Source organism: Mus musculus, chromosome 6 (genome assembly GCF_000001635.26).
Source record: "Mus musculus strain C57BL/6J chromosome 6, GRCm38.p6 C57BL/6J".
Classification (NCBI taxonomy): Eukaryota; Metazoa; Chordata; class Mammalia; order Rodentia; family Muridae; genus Mus; species Mus musculus.
In genome coordinates this window covers 3,492,595-3,514,146 of record NC_000072.6, presented here as the reverse complement: position 1 = coordinate 3,514,146, position 21,552 = coordinate 3,492,595, and the positions used below count along the sequence as shown (strand labels likewise).

General features: G+C 39.0%; 2 protein-coding genes across 10 annotated transcripts in view; one reads left to right on the top strand and one right to left on the bottom strand.

The window, feature by feature from the left end:
* The window catches only part of Vps50 (VPS50 EARP/GARPII complex subunit), a 105,139-nt gene extending 89,385 nt beyond the window's left edge, over nucleotides 1-15,754 (bottom strand). For all 3 annotated transcript variants that reach the window (NM_001167750.1, NM_024260.5, NM_001167751.1), the window contains exons 1-2: nucleotides 15,592-15,754; nucleotides 9,210-9,278 (exon numbers count right to left, since the gene is read on the bottom strand). In NM_001167750.1, the coding sequence (NP_001161222.1) occupies nucleotides 9,210-9,278; nucleotides 15,592-15,624 (102 nt within the window). In that variant the 5' untranslated portion in view covers nucleotides 15,625-15,754. The remainder of the gene's footprint in view (nucleotides 1-9,209; nucleotides 9,279-15,591) is intronic.
* A 70-nt stretch (nucleotides 15,755-15,824) lies between these two features.
* Hepacam2 (HEPACAM family member 2) overlaps nucleotides 15,825-21,552 on the top strand; it is a 41,234-nt gene continuing 35,506 nt past the window's right edge. For 2 of the 7 annotated variants that reach the window (XM_006504958.3, XM_030255043.1), the window contains exon 1: nucleotides 19,547-19,747. In XM_006504958.3, coding sequence (XP_006505021.1) covers nucleotides 19,669-19,747 — 79 coding nt within the window. In that variant the 5' untranslated portion in view covers nucleotides 19,547-19,668. Of the gene's footprint in view, nucleotides 15,930-15,952; nucleotides 16,287-19,546; nucleotides 19,748-21,552 lie in introns of those variants that run through there. The other 5 variants (XM_017321287.2, XM_030255044.1, XM_006504960.2 and 2 more) reach the window with 5 other exon arrangements.

Here is a 21,552-nt window from a genome sequence, read left to right as displayed (position 1 = left end):
TTCAAGAGTGTGATGTCACCTAAGCACCACAATCAAATAAATGCAGTTGGTACCATTCAAAAAGAAATGTTGAACGTTACTAAATTGGAAACTATCATTTGTAGCTAGCTAAGTCCAAAACCTCAAAGGCGTGCAATGATCAAGCGACCCTCTCATCTTCAGGGTGTAACTAGCACATTACAGCACACAACAGCATGTTGATGCTCTCCTGCAACCCAGGACAGGCGGGCTGACCTGAAGGCAAAGACACTCCAGCTTTAGTTGCATCTCTACAACCTTGGAAATTTGATTTAGCCTCTTCAAACCTATTTTTTCATCCGCTTTAAAGTTATTAAAATTGCCAAAGGGAAAATGTGATTTCATTTAAAAATCTCACAAATGTACATTTCAAAAATATGATGGGTTTATAAAACCATTACAATCTGTGTAAGCATACAAAGGTCAGATGCCAGTCCTTCCTAGAGATCTATTCAGTCAGCATCCGAGAGCACGAGGAACCAACATGGAGCACTTCATACTCTAATGGGACAATCCTAAGTGAAGGGCAGAGACAAATGGAGCAAGGCAGGAAAAGGCAGAGCATACAGTGAGGGCCTCTCAACAACCAGCATGCCTCAACCTTAGGCTTAAAAGCCATCTTATAGTAAAGACACACTAAGTGCATTCCAGTTTATGATTAAAACTCTGTTTCTCAAGGATGCGGCTATACCCTCCTTGTAACCATAACTACAAATGGCTCCCTTCTGCCCGGTCCAGGAATGGCAATCATAACTTTGTTTCAAAAATTAATTACCATCTTGCAACCCTAACTTGGTTTCAAAAGGGTTGTTATGGCTACCCTGCTATGACTACCTGTTGTCACGACCACTTGTAATCATGTCTCTGTTTCAGCAGGCCCTTATGGCTAACATGCTATGCTTATGTTCTGTTCTAGTAACCCACCAAATCCTTGATTTAGAAACCCTGCGCTATATACATAAACAAACAAACAAACAAACAAACCCTTGTCTTCCTCACACCCAAGTCTGACCTCTCAATCCCCACCTTAGGAGGAGGCAGCTTGTGTACACAAATAAAAAAGCTTGCTTTAACTAATTGCTTGCTTTAATTAGTTTGGCCTTGATGATTTGTGACAGTGGTCTTTCTCCCGTTAACACTTTTGTGGACCCAGATACCCTGATACATCACTGCATCCCAATAAAACAGCCCTCCTTCCAGCCCATCTAGTGACTTCTCTGTGAAATGCACATCTGAGCTCATTCATACTGCTTGGAAGAGACTGTGTCTCTTGCAGCTGCTGCATGTGCAGCCTGCCAGGCACTGCTTCCTTCCACCTCATCCCTCCCTACACACTTCCTCCCTCAGCAGGCCGCCTGCTTAGTCCCAGCCACACTGGGAACTACATCGTGATGCTGTGCAGTGCCCAGATCCACAGCACTCCAGGAACAATTACAGGGCATTCTGTAATTTAACAGGGAGGGATAGTCAAAAGAAATATGAGACAAAGACAGTTGTGGTAAGCACCATGGTCCATAAACTCATAATGCTTCTATTAATGAGAAATCACAAAAATGTAAGAGTATTTTCTGTATGTAAATGAGAAAAATAAACACAAACAGCTACACTGCATATTTTAATATAACTGTTGCATAATTTTGCTAGAGTTAAAAACTCACTGCCTAGCATTAGAGATGTACAAAAATATGCAATTCTGTATCTAAAATAGAATCAACAGGGTAGTTCATAAGTATGAGATATTTTATATACAAAATGAACAAAAGACTCCCTATAAAAATTTTAAGGCAAACAGAAAAAACTAGATCCAAATAAAACCCTTTACGGCATATTAAAACATGTTAAGAAAAAAGAGGTTACAATAATGAGATAGGTCAGGTAAATTTTGAAATAAACAGTTCAGTCTTGCCAACTGTTATATTATTAATGAAGTATTTAAGGATTTATTTTATAGTTACAGAGTATAATTAAATGAGTATTAAGATTAGTGCACTGTAAAAGCTCTTTAAAATGTGAAAATCCAAAACTAATTTGCCAACAAGTAAATGCTATAAAAATGCAACAAAACGGTCAGTCACTAAAATACAGAAAATGTACATCAACGCATCTCATAGTTAAAGCTGGAAAGAGACAAAGTCGTGGATCCAACTGCAGACAGAGGAAACGAAAGCCGAGAAAGCACAAGAACACTTGGGCCCACGGTGCCATCACTTAGGCTTGATAGCCTGCTTCACAGGCTCTGATACCGACCCTCGGTCAGTGGAGCCGCATGGAGCAAATGTTGATTTTATTCTCCACATGTAAAACTCTCCTCCACAGCACAGCCAGGGCTGAGTAAAAATCGGCCTTGCCCTCCAGCAGTGACTAAAGAGCCTGATGAACAAATAAACAGCAAGGCCAGCAGAGCGGAGGGAAGAAAGGAGACAAAAGACCAGCGCACAAGTGCTCTCAACCCCAGGGAGGAAAGAGAAATTCAGAAGACAGAAGAACACAGAGAAATCCAAGTTTAAAGCGAGGACCAGAACAAAATGCAATTATGAAATTGTGATGCAGAATCAAGCAATAAAGAGCCTTGATTTGAAAAACAAAAACATGGCATGAAAACACTAGGAAGCCATAAGAAGCAAGGCAACAATTGGGACTTGTAAACCACGGGTATGTACAGACATACATACATGTATAGGTGTTAGAATTATGTTTTCCTCTAATGAAAGTAAATAACATATGCCATTGTACCAGACACAGTATCAAAAGTAAGCATCGATGTTCAATATTTTATTAAGGGAATAAAGCAGCCTGGCTTATTTGAGCAACCTGGCAGGGAACTTGCTGTTTAGAGGCTATTTCCCGGTCTCACACGCAGCACATTGACTACATTACCACCTAGCTGCTCCTCCATTCGATTATCTCGGAGGTAGATAACGCTACAGGAACAAACACACAGAAAACGTAGACTGCGGATGTAGCTTTATGAGAAGTGAAGAAAAAGATTCGTAACAGATATTTCAGTCAGTATTTCTGCTTTAGCCGGGCTACTTTTAATCTCAACATAAAAACAAAAGGTTTTATGGGGATTCAAATCCATAAAACAAAGCAAGCCCTCAAATGAAGGATGTGAGGAGAACATTTCCAAGATATTTACGGTTTCTAAGGAACGAAATGGTCATTTTAAAAAACAATTTCACATCACAGGGTCACTTCTTAGGGAATTCATCTGTGTTTAAGGAAAAAATAAAACAACTACAAGCTTTGCATTTTGGTAATTTCAAATTATCCAAAACTCCATACTGATTGAGCCCAAAACCTAATCCATAAGTAACTAGTTGTAACTGCCCCCCTCACAACTAAAGTCAGCACAAACAGCACCTTATACACATAGCACTCAATTTTAGGTAGCTATTCAAACTAATTATATAATGCAAACTGACATGAATCCCTCAGTTCATAGGTCACTATCAAAACTGCAGAAAATTAATAGAATAAATCCTGGAACCCCAACGTCTCTCATATTAGATCACAGTTTACACATGCTTGATTCTCTACCTAGAGGGCAGGAAGCTAAGAGAGACAGATAGACAGAGACAGAGAGACAGACAGACTGAGTGTGTTAGAAGGATGAGGAGGAGAGATTTTGTTCCTCTAAGCATACATTTCCTGTCTGCTCTCTTGTCTTGTGTGTGTTTTAACTGTTAGCATCTTTTCATCAGTCAAGATGGCAGGGCAGAAATGACAGTTACAACTGCTGTGGTCTCGTAAAGCTAACATCCTGTTAGAGCCCTAATTGAAAGCAAAAAATTAATAAATTTAGTTGCCAAAATCTATATACAGTGAACAAGAAAAAATATATGGTTTTCAATATTTGATCAGTATTATTAAAGTCATAAATCACTGAACAAATAGATATAGGGTTGATCTACTTCCAAAAGAAACAATTCAAACTAATTATATAATGCAAACCTATTCTCAGATCTCAGGTCCCTCAAACCATGTACCACATAAGATTATAATGAACTGCCATATGTCTGATTACGTGGAAAAATGGTACATTTCTTATATTCCCACTAGAACAACAATAACAATCTATGAAATGTAGCGGCTTTCTCAGTTTGTTTCTGTGTAAGTAAAGCAGGCTGTAAATGCCTACCCTGTTTTCATCAGGTTTAAAGTGCCATCTAGTGGAGTACTGGTTACATTACAATTTGAAAGAAGGCTACAAGTAAATGATTTATGAACACTTGTGCAAGGGATATTAAAGTATGACTATTTTAACCCATACCTGAAATAAGATTAGGTAATAAAAACATTTTAATCACTTTATGGAAAAAGTAAGTAATGAATAAAAACTGATTTCAACCATAGAAATGTACTACATTGATCTACTTATAAATCACAAAAATCAGAAGTCATAAATTTTTTTCTTGACCCTTTGCCAAATATTCGTATCAATTTCTTTTGTTAAAATGTAAACCCAAGTCTGGGATTTTAACATATTTTCATGTATTTACTGTATGAAAAACATTGACGATAATAACATTGGAAACCTTAAAACTTTTAAACTCTCTTTAAAAATAATGCTCAGCTTCCATGACACACTGTCTGCCACTACTGGGATGCTAATACTGGAGAGCACACAGCACATTCAGGGAGTCAGACAGTAAAGTGCCATGCGCGCCCTCCCTGTGTTTTCTCGGCTCTTAGATCCGCTTAGAAGAACAAGGTCTATGCTGAGAGGAGCATCGCAGCCCCTCCAGCCTCGGGGCTTCTTGGGCTTTCCCTGTTCATATCTAGCAAACCCTGAATCTTGGACTCTGCTTTCTTTTCTTTTCTTCCCCCCCCCCCTTTTTTTTGGATTCTGCTTTCTAAACGTCCCTCAAACATACAGCTTCTCTGTTTCTCCACGTCATGAATGTGTCTTCTTAATCAGCAGCCAGGACTTCACCCCTGTGTAACAAACACAGACAGACACCCCTCACCTTTCCTCATCAGATCTAGGACCCTGCTTTTGAACCACTCCTTGGTCTCCAGCGCCATGCATATGATGTCCAAGGTTTCTCCTTAGACCTTACACTAGTCTCAAAATATACAATTAAAATAATAAAAAATAAAACAAGAGCCTCTGGCTCATCAGACAGCTCGACAGACAAACCGTTCTCCTCTTCCCCGCCCTCGTTTTCCTAGGGAGCTGAACCAGCATGGAAATTGCAAATATTAATCCTTTTTAACCTAACTAGCCACAGTGTGATCCAGCCTAATAACCCACTCCCACATACACTGGCTTACTGTAGAGCCTTCCAATATCACAACTCAAGCTAATCCAAGTCTGTCTTCCACTTTACAGTTCCTTCTTCCAATGAGAAAGATATTATGACAAAGAAAAAAGAAAAGTACTCATGCATTAAACTTGTAAACTGGGATGTTCCCGAGAATTTTAGGGGATTAAAATCTATCAGACAATGTAAGGTGAGTTTCATTTGTTATTCTAATTTTCTGCCCAAAGGAAAAACATAAATATACTTTGGGGTTCATAATGTTACCAGCATTAAAAAGAAAAAAAATGAACTCATTCTTGAGCAGAAGGGATTATTTTCAGTGTTCTACCTATATACTGCTGAGTGTGGTAACGCATTAGGTGGAAGTATTTAAATGTTTCTTCACAGCATTGAAATGGCTTAAGTAGAATAAATAGCATATTCATCTTAAGCCACCACCGAATAGCTTTAACCCTAGTAATAATTATACTGTGTTTCCATGTAACAGATTGTACTGGCTAGTTTTGTGCCAACTTGACACAGCTGGGGGTATCACAGAGAAAGGAGCTTCAGTTGGGGAAATGCCTCCATGAGATCCAACTGTAAGGCATTTTCTCAATTAGTGATCAAGGGGGAAGGCCCCTTGTGGGTGGGACCCTCTCTGGGCTGGTAGTCTTGGGTTTTATAAGAGAGCAGGCTGAGCAAGCCAGGGGAAGCAAGCCAGTAAAGACCATCCCTCCATGGCCTCTGCATCAGCTCCTGCTTCCTGACCTGCTTGAGTTCCAGTCCTGACTTCCTTTGGTGATGAACAGCAGTATGGAAGTGTAAGCCGAATAAACCCTTTCCTCCCCAACTTGTTTTCTTGGTCATGATGTTTGTGCAGGACACAGATAGATTACTGAATTCATAATCCAAGTTTCAAAACCATCTCCAATGCATATAGCTCTGTGGTACCACAACAGCAGGAGACACTTCAGATGAAGCAGCTCAGCCTGGCTGAGGTCATCTTGTCACCTCTGTCCTTCAAGGTCTTGTCCTAATTTACAGCCACCCCCATGTGAATGTTACAGGAGCAAAGCTGCAGCCTGGGGGACATCCTTGCCTTTTCACTGCGCAGCTGCCAGTTCTACAGCATGTCTACCATATAGTCAATTTTCAAAACTGTTACTAAAATTCACAGGGAGACTACAAGAAGAAAATGTCATCCTTCACAATGCTGGGAGTTTCTGTAATATTTTTCTAGAATTTGTAAAGTATTTCTAGAATATTTTCTGTGCATCTCACATGCTACTTTTATAGTAAACAAAGGGGTTATTTTAAAATACTCATTTCAAATTAGTAGTTTCCATTTTTAAAAATGCTTTCACTATCTGAAAAACTTAAGATCAGTTTTTGAAGACAGCAAATTTCAATTGATCAAGCACTAAGCTCCACACATTAATTTTAAAGCAACAGTATAGAAATCACTTACTATATGTGGTTAAGTTAAGAGCGCATGCACTCTGCCCCACTCAGTAGTGACTGTGAGCCCAACTCACACCAAACTCAAATCTACCAGCTGGAGCATCACCACCCTGGACTGCACGACTCTTGTGTGTGTAGATCTGCTTGGAGAGATAGCAGCCGCCCTACAGCCCCTAGTTCTTGTGAAGCTGCCAGTTAGCAGAGAACAAATAAACATGAGGCTCTTGGGAGCGTTCATATCATAAGGCTAGCTGCAGCTCAGCCCACAAGCACCACTTTCTATTCATTACTTTACAACCTAGAAACTCCTCAGTATGTGCCCAAAAGACCACTGCAGTCTGACAAGGACATAACAGTCCCCTGGACCACTTTCACTTGGTGATCTTCTGACCCCCAGACTATACACTCTACCAGTAAAGAGTCCATAAGAATGACTTATAAATCCACTGCCACCACTATCACAAAAACACCAGGTCTTGGGGTTTAAAGACAACAGACCATTCCTATCAAGAAATTCATGTATTTTTAATGAAATTCCCTCATCAACCTGACACTGATTCTAAAACATGTAATACATTCAAATTTAAGGTATGTCCACAGTGTATAAACATCTTTTTAATCCACCACATAGATAAAGACAACTTTTTTATCAGTTAGGATGGATGGTTAGTCCTTATTTCCTAACTGTTCCACATCCATTTAATAAGATAGAGTGTGTGTGTCGCAATAACTAAGTCTTTGTCTGAACTACTTCATGCAAAAGGATTGTTAGTACTTTATTATACTGAACTCACATGAAGATTGAGCAGTAAGTATAAAACTTCCTTCACTGGTGAAAGTGTCTGAAAGAGGTAGGAACTGACACTGGGGTGTGAGGAGCCTCAGATAATGGAGCAAGGAAAACCCTGCATTAAGGAAACAGCACTTACGCTGACAAGGATGTAAACTGCTGCTGGGAATGGAAACCAGCCCATCAGTGATTAACTAAACACTGGCCATCCACGGCATCCCATGTACAATCCCTGTGCATCTGCCCACAAGACTCCTGGCAACCAGGCCCCATACACTGTACACCAGGGCTTACTGCAATGGGACTCGAGTACTGTAGCTAAGCTAGGACACCAGCAGAGGTTTCCAACAACGAGGAATGAAGGAAGGAAATGTGCTTTTCTACATAATAGAATTTTCTCCAGCCATTATGTAATTTACAGAAATATAGACATAATCATCATATTAAGCAAGGAACTCAGTCTCAAAGACAATCGTGGTATATTCTCTCTCATTTACAGGTCCTAGACGCTATAAATACATAAAACCAGGTGCATACAAATGACATGAAAGCAGAAGCTAACAAAGGGACTACTAAGGAGGGTGAGGGCTCAGAGTGGGCAGATAATGAAGTATGAAGAGAAATGTGATCCAAGTACAGTATAAAGTTGTATGAAAATGCCCTTTATATAACCCCATATAATAAAAATAAAGATATGAAAATATGTAAAAAGAAATTTCTAGAAGGGAAAAGAAAGCTTCTTGTGTGGGGATGCCAGACACAGCAAACCGAGACGTACTTTTAATTACGGTGCTCAGGGACTGGGGGTTAATTCACCTACAGAACAGTTGCCTGGTAAGCATGCCTAGGTAGCATGTAATATTTTACCAGGTACTGTTTTCTGTGCTTCACATAAACTACTTTTATAGTAAATGAAAGGGTTATTCTTAAATGCTCATTTCAAATTAGTATTTTTCATTTTTAAAACATGCTTTCACTAATCTGAAACACTGGGTTCAGTCCCCAGCTGTTTAAAAAAAATAAAAAGGCAAAACCCCACCCCCCGCCATAATCCTCAAATTAAAATCATCTGAAAGCCTTTATGTGTGGCAGAGCTGTGATTCATACCACGCTCTCAGCAGCAGCGGCAACCCACAACCAGTGGCAGCAGGGTTAACAACAGCTGACGGTTCTCCAGGGGAAAGCCAGCTAGCTTTCAAGTGGCATGCATGAAACTTGTAAACTGAGATGCTCGCAGGAATATTAGGGGACTAAAATCTGAAATATAGCAGACTTATTATAAGGTGGTTCTCACTTGTTTATCAAAATTCCCTGACCAAAGGAAAAACATAATTAAATATACTTTGGGGTTTGGAATGCTACGGCATGAAAAAGTGGGTAATAAATTATTTTACTTGACGTCTTCAAATTACAGCAAAAAAAAAAAAAAAGGTAAGTAGAAATATACATATATATCTGTTCTCAAGCAAAGAATTAGATATAATAAACCCTACCTTTATTAATTTTGCAGTTTTTGCTTTCCTGGTGAATCATACTGCATCCCCACACAATGAAAGCAAAAGAATCATTTAGCTTATCACAGCAACCACCTGCTGTGGGAAGCAGCACTTCACAGAGAAGCAATTAGTACCCAGGGGCAGGAAGTCTGTTCTTGGGGACATGAAACGCCAACCACACATGTAGATCAATACCTTTCCAGGGACCCGAAGGCTCTCAAAGGCACCAAGATCATTGAGGCTCTCCGGAGGGCTCTTCAGACCCTTGAAAAAAAGAGATAGAGAAAAACACAATTTAATTGTGCTAAAGAACTATAAAAAGATAGAGCACACCTAGTCAATCAGACATGATAGTTTTGAAATGAGATTCTCCTGCTTCAAAATACAGAGACCATGCATTTTAAGAACAAATGTCGCTTAACACATACGGTCTGCTATGAAGTCAAGTAAGAATGCGTTTGGAGTCTTTTAAAATAAAAGAATATTATGTGTCACTGTCAGCAGAAAAGGAGAGGTCTATCTTAACCACAACTTTAAAACAAAAAGAAAGAAAACTTACAAAGCTTTCCAAAAACATACTTTTATTTAAATCACTAATAAATTCACCTGACAAAAGGGATTTGAGCAAGCCATAATATTATGATATATAGATAAAAAATACACTCGCCAACTGATCTAGTTCAAAACTTTTAAGGTGTTAATTAAAACATAAGTAAGCCCTCTGTTAATCCTGATCATTTGTCACTAACACAGTCAGTCCCTGCTGTCTGTCTAGGGTAAGACTTAAAGCCCTATCTCACTGCTCTCCAGCAGTCCTGTATGCACATCACAGGGGGGTTTGGGAACCCTTACATAATACCAGCGATACCTAGGAGACAGGAAGAATCTAAACTTCATTTTAAAGCCCCATCTTAGAAAACATGCTATTTAAAGAGCTGACATTAGTCTGTACGGGAAAGCAGCTGGAACATCCGACTGCCCTTCAGGAGTCTCCTACTGACTCTTTGAGGTCTTTAGTCACCAAAAGACATAGTGTGCTATAGGACTGCTTATATTTCTATGAAATGATAGCACTGGTCACATCTACAAGTTTATAACAGCATTTTTCTACCACTATTTCCAGGTTATCCAGCCCACCCGTCCTTCTTTCCTGTTTTTACTCTCCCTCCCATCTCCAAACACCTAAAACCAACATCCCACCAGAGGAGTTTTCTCTTTCTTTCTTTCCTTTTTTTTTTTTTTTTTTTTTTTGGAGACAGGGTTTCTCTGTGTAGCCCTGGCTATCCTGGAACTCACTCTGCAGACCAGGCTGGCCTCGAACTCAGAAATCCGCCTGCCTCTGCCTCCCAAGTGCTGGGATTAAAGGCGTGCGCCACCATGCCAGCTTGAGGAGTTTTCTTAAAAGCTCTATGCTTCAAGGTACACAGTACTTCCAAACATAGCTAAGCATTGTGTCTACTAACAGCACCCAGGGAAGATTTAAAGGTCCAGGGCCTACCATGCACCTAACAGGTAGGCTCTTCTGGGTTGGGGCTGGGTTTGCACTGTCACTCACACATCGGGGGACTCAGAAGACTGTTCATGCTTCAGAAACACAGCTAGACATTTTCAAAACAATTTCTCAGCCAAATCAGTGAAAATTTAAATATGAAGTGCACATACTTCTTTCACACTGTAAGTCTCAAGGAAAGGAGAAAGCAAGTGTTATTTGCTTTTAAATGCCCAATGGCTAGCAAAGTTCCCAAACAAAACAGACACCAAAAATTTAAAAAAAAAATAACAAAGTAAATTACTGGGTATAAGTTGTTGTTCAGGCTCCAATCTCCAACTACTCAGCACTGTGTTTTCACGGGAGCATGCAACTGACGGCAGACTGCAGTTTCCAGGAATTCTTACTGGGATAACATCTACTGCAGTCTAGTGTGCCTTGCAATGGAGGGTGTGTTGGCTCATCCTATCCTGGGTTTCTCATGGCAACTCATATGAAGCATCACAAAGAGCAAAGCTGATTTAGACAAATAAAACTCCATATACATATACTATACAGAACTATGCACTCATAGGAAAGTAAAAGTTTTCAATTACTTCAAATGATACTATTACTTAGATGCCACTTTCAACATGTAGTTAGCATGTCTTTAAACACGTTTTAAAGGTATAATTTATTGGACAGAAGTCCTTGAATGCATATAGCATGTTTATTTTCTCTTTCCATAAATGCCAGAATATAAGTGTGATATAAACCAGTATCTAAAAGAAGATTTCACCTCTATAATATTACACAATTATCAACAGATTTCTGCCAAGTATACAAAGAATAATAAAAGTTGGGAGTACGATGTCAGGAGCCAATAGAATGGAGTGAACTCCAGAACAGACTTCCTGGTTTGTTCCCTAACTCTCCTGTGGCCTTGCACAATCGATCTACCCTTCCTGTGTGACAGACCTGTGTGACAGACCCTAACCATGGTGAGAACTAAAAATTATAAAGAACATTATAAAGAATGAAAGGGACAGTACCTGTGAGGGACCAAAGCAGAACCGGCTAGCTTGCAAGCATCTCTTGACTTTTAACCCTTATACTCAGAACTATTAGATCATAGAGAAACGGTTTTTCTTTTAACATTATAGAAATGAAAATAAGGACCTACATGTCTCCACATATATCTGGCATACAACTGTAATTTAAGACTACAGGCTGTTAACCCTTTCATTGCCAGTTTTTTAAGTTCTTACTAAATATGAACTCAAATTTCTGCTATTCTCATCTGAGGCACAAGTTTACCTCTGTTACTGTGGTGCTCTGCATTTTTTAAACAAAACATTTGTCAATATCATATCCACTATCTAATACTCTTTTCTAATTTTTGTTTACAATTTCCCCCAACTTAAATGTATATAAAATTCAGCATCAATAAAGCTGCCTTTGTACTTTCTTATACTTCTGGTTGTGAGCCTAGTAGCCTAAATGGCTGAGCCATTTCTCCAGTCCAAATCAATCAACAATAAAGATACTTCGAGTACAGCTATAATGAACCTTTTGCTCCTTTTATGAAATTAGTAATTTTGTCCTATTAGGACAAAATGACCTTTGCAGCTATTTGTCCCTTCTCATCTTAGAAAGACTTGAGTCTTTATAATTTCTCTTCATCTCTCTCCCCAACATAGTTGACTTGAGCCCAACCTAGCCAGAATTTCTTCCCCACCACTTCATAAGAAGTGTTGTTGTCTGGGCTGGAGAGAGGGCTCAACAGTTAAGAGCACTCGAGGACCTGGGTTTAACTCCCAGTACCCAAGTGCAGCTCTTACTGTCTGTGACTACAGTTCCAGGGGATCATGTCAGAGAAGTGAATGCAGGGAAAACATACAAATAAAAATTAAATAAATTTATATAATATAAACTACAAAAACAAGAAAAATTTTAAGGAGAGGGAGAAAGAGAAAGGGAAAAGAGGAAGGGATGGAAGGAGAGAGATAGGAAGGGAGAGTGGGCTGTTCCCAGGTCCCCATGGCTCCTGGGCTGCTCAGTCCCAAAGCTGACTCTCACTCAAGTCCTACCTGACGGATCTACAGCATATTTTAAATCCTTGCTTTTCTTATGCTTTCTTCTTTATCCGTATTCATTCAGTAAGTATTTATTAAGCATCAGGCTGCTACAGACTTCATACGTCACTGACAGATCCTTCATAGTCTGCTCTGCAAAATCCATCTCTTAATATTAAATGGAAAGAGCAGTTTGGACTTTTCATATATCTACTGCCATTCCACTTCACTTCAGCCAATGCTGTCTGCCAGTCTATCTGTGTTTGGCTGCAATAGACTTGTAATTCCTGAAGGTTTATCTATGCCTCAGATTCCTGCCCATAAACTCGGACCCATTTGTCAAAGTCTCTACTTAAATATCTAAGCAGCCTTCATATAAAACCGTCTAAAACCCTCTTCCCTGAAATCACTGCTCCTCCAGGGTTCTCCATATCACAAAGTGATAAATCTATTCTTCTAACTACAGGAGCTAAACCAAATTGGGCCACCCTTGACTCTTTACACAACACAGGAGGGAATTTACATCAGGTCCACAATGGCGCAGCCTCCGTGCATGTCCACCACTAGCATCCTGGTGAAGGCCCATTCTCTCTACCACCGGGATCACTGCAGCAGTCTCTGGAGTCTCTATTCTTTTTTTCTCCCTTCTTAAGTATATTACTAAAACGGGCCAAAATGGCCACTCAGAACAAAAGTCAAGGCATGCTCTGACCTGTAAAGTTCAGTGTCACCTGCTTCCTGCCTACGTCCTAACATCATCTCCTAAGGCCATTTCCTTTATTCCCTGTAGTCTGCCTACAGTGGACCGTAATAGTTCCTGAATTTGTTCTTCTGCTGTTATCCACTAATCCAGTTCACCCACTCACTTCTCTCAGGCCTTTGTATTATTTTTGCACTGAAGCTTTCTAGGACCAGCCCATATCTACAGATATAATTGAACTTAAATTACCAAGCCTTCCAGGCCTCCTTATTTCCTTCTCCTCAAACATTTCCCTGAAACATTTCCCTCACCAAGTCTTCCTTAGCACTCACTGTCTATTCTATTCATTGTTGCCTCTCCCAAATCTGCTGGAATAGTGCCTGGCCCACAACACTCAATTCAGTTTGACAAAACTGAATGAACAGAAGCCAGCATAGTGAGGAACGATGAGTCACAGGTCTCATCTACATAAGGCCAGCTAACTAAGGGCACCCATCCCTGTGAACGTTCTGCAAAGAACAATCAAAATGGTGAGCAATCGAGCCACAGAGACAGAGAGACAGAGAGAGAGAGAGAGAGAGAGAGAGAGAGAACCCAAATAAAATTAAATTTTCATAAATCAGAATTTCATCTCTTTAATATACATCAACAGCACAATAATAATATATGTATAAATTGAGCTTTAAACATATATAATTAGGGCCACACATTTGCATAAACCTGTTAACTTTACATTACTATTATTTATACAGTAGTTTCTTGTATACGTTCTAAAGATTTTTTTTCTCCAACTAACTACAGATATAACCTACTATAATTCAGTAAACTGTGTGAGGCTTAAGAATTCACACTTTCTGCAGAGTCAGCATTACATTTACAAACATTATGGATATATTATCACCAGTTCTCTGGAATTCTTTGGAATTTAAGGAGAGCACCAACCTTAGGAAGAAAAAACCCAAATGCAGCAGCCCAAGGTATTTATAAGCTGTATGGCAGACAATGGACTATGCTGCTTAACAGGCAAGACCAAGGAGACAGAACGCAAAACCAGAATGTAGTCATCCAAATCTGAGGGGCTCCTGAGTGTCTGCTCCCTCTCCTCTCACCTCAGGATGGAGCAGCCTCCAAACCTATTCTCAAGTAAGAAGCAGCAAGACGCACAGCGCCAGTGTCCAACAACGTGAAAGGCTGCTAAGTGCCTCTGCCCCCTGCTTGTTTGTTTTATTATTCATAGAAAATTTTTTCCTAGTTTCTCGACTCAAATCAAGAAAAAGAAAAGCATTATGCAAGGATCACGTACGTACTGTCTATAAGAAATTACAAGTGTCTGTCCCACTACTGCTGACACTTTGAATCCTCAAGCAGGACAAGAAGTCTTCTGTTCTCTTGTTAAGAAAAAGAAATTATAAGTGAAGCTTTAAAGAAAGGACTCTACCAACATTTCTAAGCCACAATGATTTTAAAACTCATCTAAATTGCACTTCTTTCTTATTAAAACAAAGAAAAATTCTAATTATGTTTCAGTAGCTAAAAATGCTACAGTCAAAACAAAGGTTTCTGAAATAAAATGATCAATAAATACCTAAAAAAAACATACATTTCTTCAACTCCTCGAAGGAAGTTGAGACACAGTATTAGGAAGCTCTAACATATGTGAGACAAGATATAGTACCAGTCTTATTCCTGAATTATCATTCTGAAAAAAAAAATTCTTTGTCAGAATTTTATTTTTTAAGTAGCAATACACAAAGAATGCTGACATATACTAGCTTACTGGTGACTTACAATGCGATACTTTGAGATGGGAGGGGGATAGAAAAGGAATTGTCATTCCCATGTTTAAATCCAAAAACACAGCTACAAGTTTGGAGAGTTACTGCCAATCCACAACACTACCAATGTTGGCTACAAACAGCCCTTTGCCTTCACCCTTGCTCTTTCGAGTTTTCTCTACTGCACAGACCCCACCTCACTTTCCAGGGCACCTACTGGCAAACGACCACCAGTGAGGACGAGGGGGACGCTGCAAAGCAGCTAAGGCTGTCCTGGAAAGGAAACTAAAGCAAAGGAGAAGGTACAAAGACAGCCCAGCTCCCTGATTGGCTTTGTCTAAACGAAATGTTTGTAGGAAGACACTTCTTTCAAGGAGTCGAGGTCGGATCTAGGAGGCTCAGTTGAGATTTCCAGTGTACTACTTAGCTGCCCAACACCCCTGAGCCCCGCCACCCACTATAACTTAAGCCTACGCCCGCCGCCACCAAGGAACTGGGCGTCTCGGCGCCTCTCACAGCCGGGAGCGGGAAGCTCTTTAGTTCAGAAAACAGAACTCACCTGCCGGGTCATGAGAGATTTGATTTTTTGCATGTCGAAGTCGAGAGACAATTACCCTGCCTCGGAGAAGTAACAAATCACATAATCCCACCAGACAGCCGGCTACAACACAGGGAAGCCATAGTGAGTCGTCACGTGGAGCTGCCCGCCTGGGTCAGCCTTCCTTTCCCCGAGCATGACGGGAAATGTAGTTTTCCGGCTGCAATCAAAGGAGGAGGCCAACTTCAGTACTACATTTCCCAAGAAGCAGTCGCTTCAATGAACTGGGACTCCTTCTGTTCCAGAGCCACTACCTGGACTTGGAAGAGCGTTGGGCGAGGCGAATACCTATGACTTAGGTAGTCTGGCCACTGAACTAAACAACTCTGAAGCGTCTGTAGATAGTCCACTTTGACAAGATGCCCTCTAGGAGTGCAAGAGAAAGCACACCTGGGCTAGAGAGGCGAGGAAAGAGACTGATTGACCTCCATAAAGAGCACTTGGAAAGGTGACTTAAGACAAGGAATTTCCCAGTGGCTCTGGGTGTGCCCTGAGGAAAGTGGGAGGCAGGACCCCTAAGATACTGATGGCCAGCCGTAGGTTCTTCTTCATTCTTGGCATTTCCTGAAAACGCTCTAGAAAAATCAAAGGATTTCGTCTACCCCACCTATCATTTTTCTACCTGCTTTAGCAAAGGCAAGTCGAGGCAGATGTCAGTAAGTATGAGGGCACTTGTCACTTTAAAGCCCTGATCTTGTTATTAGTAGTATAAAGGAGAAAGTAACGGGGTAACTTTGCTGTGGGGGGCAGCAAACCCAGAGCTAATAACAATAGGTAACAATGAAAACTTACGAATTGGGAGAAATTTTGTTAATGGCTTCATGTGTATGACCTTATGCATTTATCTACATGAGCATCTTTTCCTTGTTTTGTTTTGTTTTTGTACTACAATTTTTCATACAATATGTTCTGATCAGGTCTCCCCTCCCCCAACTCATCCTAGATCTGCCCCTACCGCCACACTTGCTTCCACGCACCTTCTTTCTTTCTCCCTCTAGAAAACAAAACATGCAAACAAACAAACAAAAAGATTGAAAAGGAAAGAAAGAAAAACACAAGAAACACACCCGCAAGCTCGTATGCATGAACATCTTCTGGAGTTACCATCATCTTCATGTTAAAAAATGGTGAAACAGGCATGGAGAAGTTAAGATACTTACCTAAGATTGTTAGACGTATAAACTGATGACTTAAATGCTTAAAGGTTCCCGGTATTATGCTGAGGAGTGACTCCTAAATCAGGACACCAGTGCCTTTTAACTACATTAGTTTAACGTATTATAAAAACTAATAACTAATGTTTTTATTATAAAAGCAAAGCATAAACTTGACTGTATGGAGGGTTGGACACTAGCTCAGAAATCGCCTATGCAGTTGCCTCCTCTAGTGGCTGGCTTTTCCTGCAGATGCACTTCTCTTTGGGAGCAATGTAATTACAAAGTTAGTTCACCTTAGATACAACCATTCATGTAATCTTGAGGATTTCCCCCAATTGATTCTCCTAGTGTAAATAATTCTACAGATATGAAGGGGTCTGTATTAAAGATTACAGCTGCTTGAAATGCTTGTAGTAGATGCTTGCTCACTGTGTACAACAAAACCAGCCCAATAATGTAAATGAACAGTAAACCATGTGTGATTGGCAAGACCAGAAAGCAGTCCTGCCCTCATCACCCACACACTTTCAGTGACTCCTTATATTAATGTAATCGTTATGCACAGAAATGGTTTTAGTGCATTCATTTTAATGCAAATATAACTAAGGTGAGTAAACAGTCGAGGATATGGGACCTTTTTTTTTTTATTACAGAAGCAGATGGTAGATTATCAACTGTGCTATGAAATACTGTGTTAAGACAACCCAACCCCACCTCCCAACCCCAGAGGAGATCTCATTATATAGCTCAGGCTGGCTTCAAGCTCAGAGATCTCCCTGCCACTGCCTCCAAGTGATGCCATATTTCTGGGAGAATTTTCCTTTTCTTAGAAAACTCTTTGGAACTATTTTAGGAATTCTGTCATTTTGGGAGCTCTTGAAGTTAAATTTGCCTGTATGATTTCAATGTTCAACTCCTGATTCACCAGTACTGTCACAAACAGTTATATTTACCAGCAAACCACTAGAGGGCGCATGGTTAATGTGAACAGTTCTTGTACAAACCACACATATAATGCAAAAATTTGAATGTATATAATAACAGGGAAAAGAGCACAAAAATGGATCGTTCTTGTATCTAAGTCCTTATTAAAATACCTACTATTTCTTTCTGTCACAAAAGTTGGCATTTTAATATAAAATGTGGAAAATACTGGAATATTCGTAAGTCCTTTAAATGCTATATATTTGATACTAGGGGCACCCCTCCATACTGTCTTCGTTTCCCACATCTTACCAAGGATCCTGGAACTCTCATAATAAGCCATTTTTAGTTTAAGGACAATATGAAGAATGATCTTATTTGATCAATATGAAGAATGATCTAAATGGAGTGAAGGAGCTTGTGGGGTATCTATTTAAATCCTATGGGTTTTTTTTTTTCCAATTGGATGTTGTGCAGTCTGTTATGAAAATTTGTGTGAAATTCTTAAGGAATGGCTAAGGAGCAGACAACATAGACTAAAGAGCACAGGGGTTTATTTCTGGGGAAACATGTTAAGAAAAATGAGAATTATGCTTGGATGTCAATGACTAAGATTGTTCGCTGTAGTCAAGGATCTGAGAAGGAAAGTATATATCTAAGTAAATACATTGAAGTGAATATGTATGTGTGCAGAATTTAGAGGGTGTGGAGAAACTTGTAGTCATTGCCTGGGCTTGAGGATGCCCTTGACATATTTCTGAGGTGTGAAGCATTATAAAGCAACTGAACTGTATAAAGAACTCAGGTTTCCCAACAGTAGTGTCTTTGCCTTTAGACACATCTTCAACAAGTTGGGAACATTGACATCAAGAGTATTTCCAAAGTTGTTCTCCAGAATAACAATTGTTCTTTTTTTAATTTTTAAATAATATTTGAATAACAGTCTTCTTTGAAGCAGTTAAAATGAAAAACCATGCCTTCCTTCACTCCCACACTCTAATCACTGAATTTCTTCAGTGAGACTATCCTGTTAAAAATTACTTATATTGAGAATTCTACTAGCTTCAGGTCAAATGTTTCTAGATATGTTCCATTCCATGCAGAAAGTGTGGACCAAAGCCTTCTTACAAACAATAGCTCTCTTGGAACTTACTGAATTAAGCAAAGTTCTCAGCCCACCTACTTCATGGCACTGAAAAGAGCTAGAAGATGCAGCCAGAACACACAAGCAAGATTTTAATGGTTACTAGTTCACTTCCTCTAAGCTTGAGCTGAGAAAATATGACCCCAAGTACTATCTGTTGCTGTGTGCTACACACTGTCATTATGTAAAATGTATGCCTCAGCTCCACTTGCAAACGACATGTGATTTATTTTTTTTAAGAAAGTGAGATGAATACACAGATCCAATAAAACCATCACAGCCATTTGTAATAGAAAATAAAACACAAAAAATCTCTAATACTCTGTTTTGGTTCTTTGGTACAGTCTTTACATGATAATTCACATGATAATTTTGTGAAGAAAAATGGCTACTTAGGAAATTCATAAAGTACTTCAATTTTCATAGAAAGTATTTTTTTCAAATTTCAAAATAATGGCATAATTTTTCATGATAAGAAAGTAGATCTGGGTTTTATTTATCACGAGGCCACGCAAAGAGAGTATCTTCCTCCTTCTTATTGTGAATAACTCAGTATAATTTATAAAGCAATACTGAAAAATTACTGAGAATCACCAAGAAACTATTTGAAAGCCACAGCCCTGTGTTCTCGCAGAACATATAACAGGTGTTCCTACTGCCTGTGTCCTTTGTATACACATTCATTCTGTATTCAAATCACAGAAGCAAGAGGCAGGCTAGGGTCTGTTACCTCACTGCTAATTTCCCTAGCAAATAAACCAGCAGCTGCTGGTCCATGAACCAACTTGCCACTGAGAACAGGGCGCCGCATGCATGGGACAGGATGCTTTTATGGAGCTTCTCAGAAGCATGGTTGGGCTCTCTCTTTGCAAAATACACCTTCTTCTTATAGGTAAGGGCCTGCGCGAGCTGGCTTTTAGGTATTTGGGGTTTGAGTTTTGGGGTTTTGTTGGCTTTCTTTGTGGATTTTTTTTTTTTTTTGTAGGCATAAGGTAAATATTTGCTTAGGGCTGTAGATTTTCTCAGATAATTGAAGGACAGGTCAAAACCTTTTAACAATAACACACTGTTCCAGCAAAGAAACAGGAACATGTAAGAGAAATGAGCTTCAAGAAATGATTGCCTTTGTTCCCTTGGAGCAACAGCTACTGTCAACGGGACTCGCTAAGAAAGTTAAGGCAGCATAAAAAGCTGCGGAGTCTCTTCTCCCAGGGCTTACCGATAGGCTCAATAATCTCTAATGGTTAATGTTTTAATTGGCAAACATTCTAATAGTGCATTAAATTAATTCAAAACAATTCATGGTAGTGGTTTTCTTTTAATTAAAGGTATTGCTTAAATTAAAAATAGCATGCAAACTGTTGGTTCTTCTTTAACATAAATATGGAAAATGTGAAGTTTAGCTAAAATTGCATATGAGAGAAATGTGTTTAAAAGGATCAGTGCTCAAAAATGCCTTTAGCTTTTCTCTTTGTCAGTGACTAGTCCTATTTTCTTTTTTTACTAGATCTTAATATTTTTATCTCTCTCTCTTTTGACATAGAGTTTGCCTCCCTATATCATGACGCACTGTTATCCATCAGTATTTTTTTCATCAAGAGTTTCCATCCCTCCTATTGTAGATCTTAAGCGTCAAGTTAGTTTCTTTTTTTGTTTACATTTATCTGATAGAAGTCTAAAAGGAGTTTTATTCATTAAAGAATAACAGATATATAAAGAATAACAGATATATAAAAACAATTTGAGCTTTGGATTTTAGGAGGTATTTAAAGTTTTATTTTCTCTAATGTATTTTGTTACTTTTCATTCTAATTATTATCTACATTTGTATGTGATGCATATAAATCTCACTGACATAAAAATGCTACCTGTAAATTTTTAATCTGTCTGTTCCCCTTAACTGTGGTCATCTCAGGGACTATATTGTCATACTATCAAATTTAAACCTGTAATATATTGTATGTTACCATAATTTAACATCATTCTTAGCTATTATGTGATCCTGGGATTCTTTCTCTCTCTCTCTCTCTCTCTCTCTCTCTCTGTTTGTGTGTATGTGTGTGTGTGTGTGTGTGTGTGTGTGTCTCATTTTTAAATAGAGGGACTGATAGGTTTTCACAGATAATGTTTTTGTAATTGGCCTTAAGAAGAATTCAGGAATGAATTCAGTTGAGAAATTTGACTAAAATAAAATTAATTAAAATGTAATGGTGATTTTTTCCCAACTTCAAAATAAAGTTGTTATTATAGAGAAAGACCTCCCTCCTTACTGAAATTCACTTTCTCTGGAAGTGACAAGTCACAAAGGTCACAAGTAATATGAAAGTCCTTTTGCTTTTAAAATACTGAATTTTCTTTGTACCTTTAAAAAAATTTTAAAATAAGCTTCCGTGTTTGATTAAATAGTCTATTCAAAATACAGACTGGAAAATTCTATTTTTTCTAATGATGCAAGAGTTTATTTTCAGTCAACAATAGTCATGTTATGTTTGCTAATAATGTGTGTGCTAATGAGGAAATAAAGACCAACTATTCTGAGCTGCCATAGAGGTCACTTTGTAAAACCTAATGTTTATAGTCAATACAATCAAACTGCTTGCAGAATTCTTTGTTGATGGAACATGGGTAATTTTTACAGCACACTTTCAAGTATTCATTAACTTTATCTTCTTTTCATGGGTACTGTTCTTATATGTC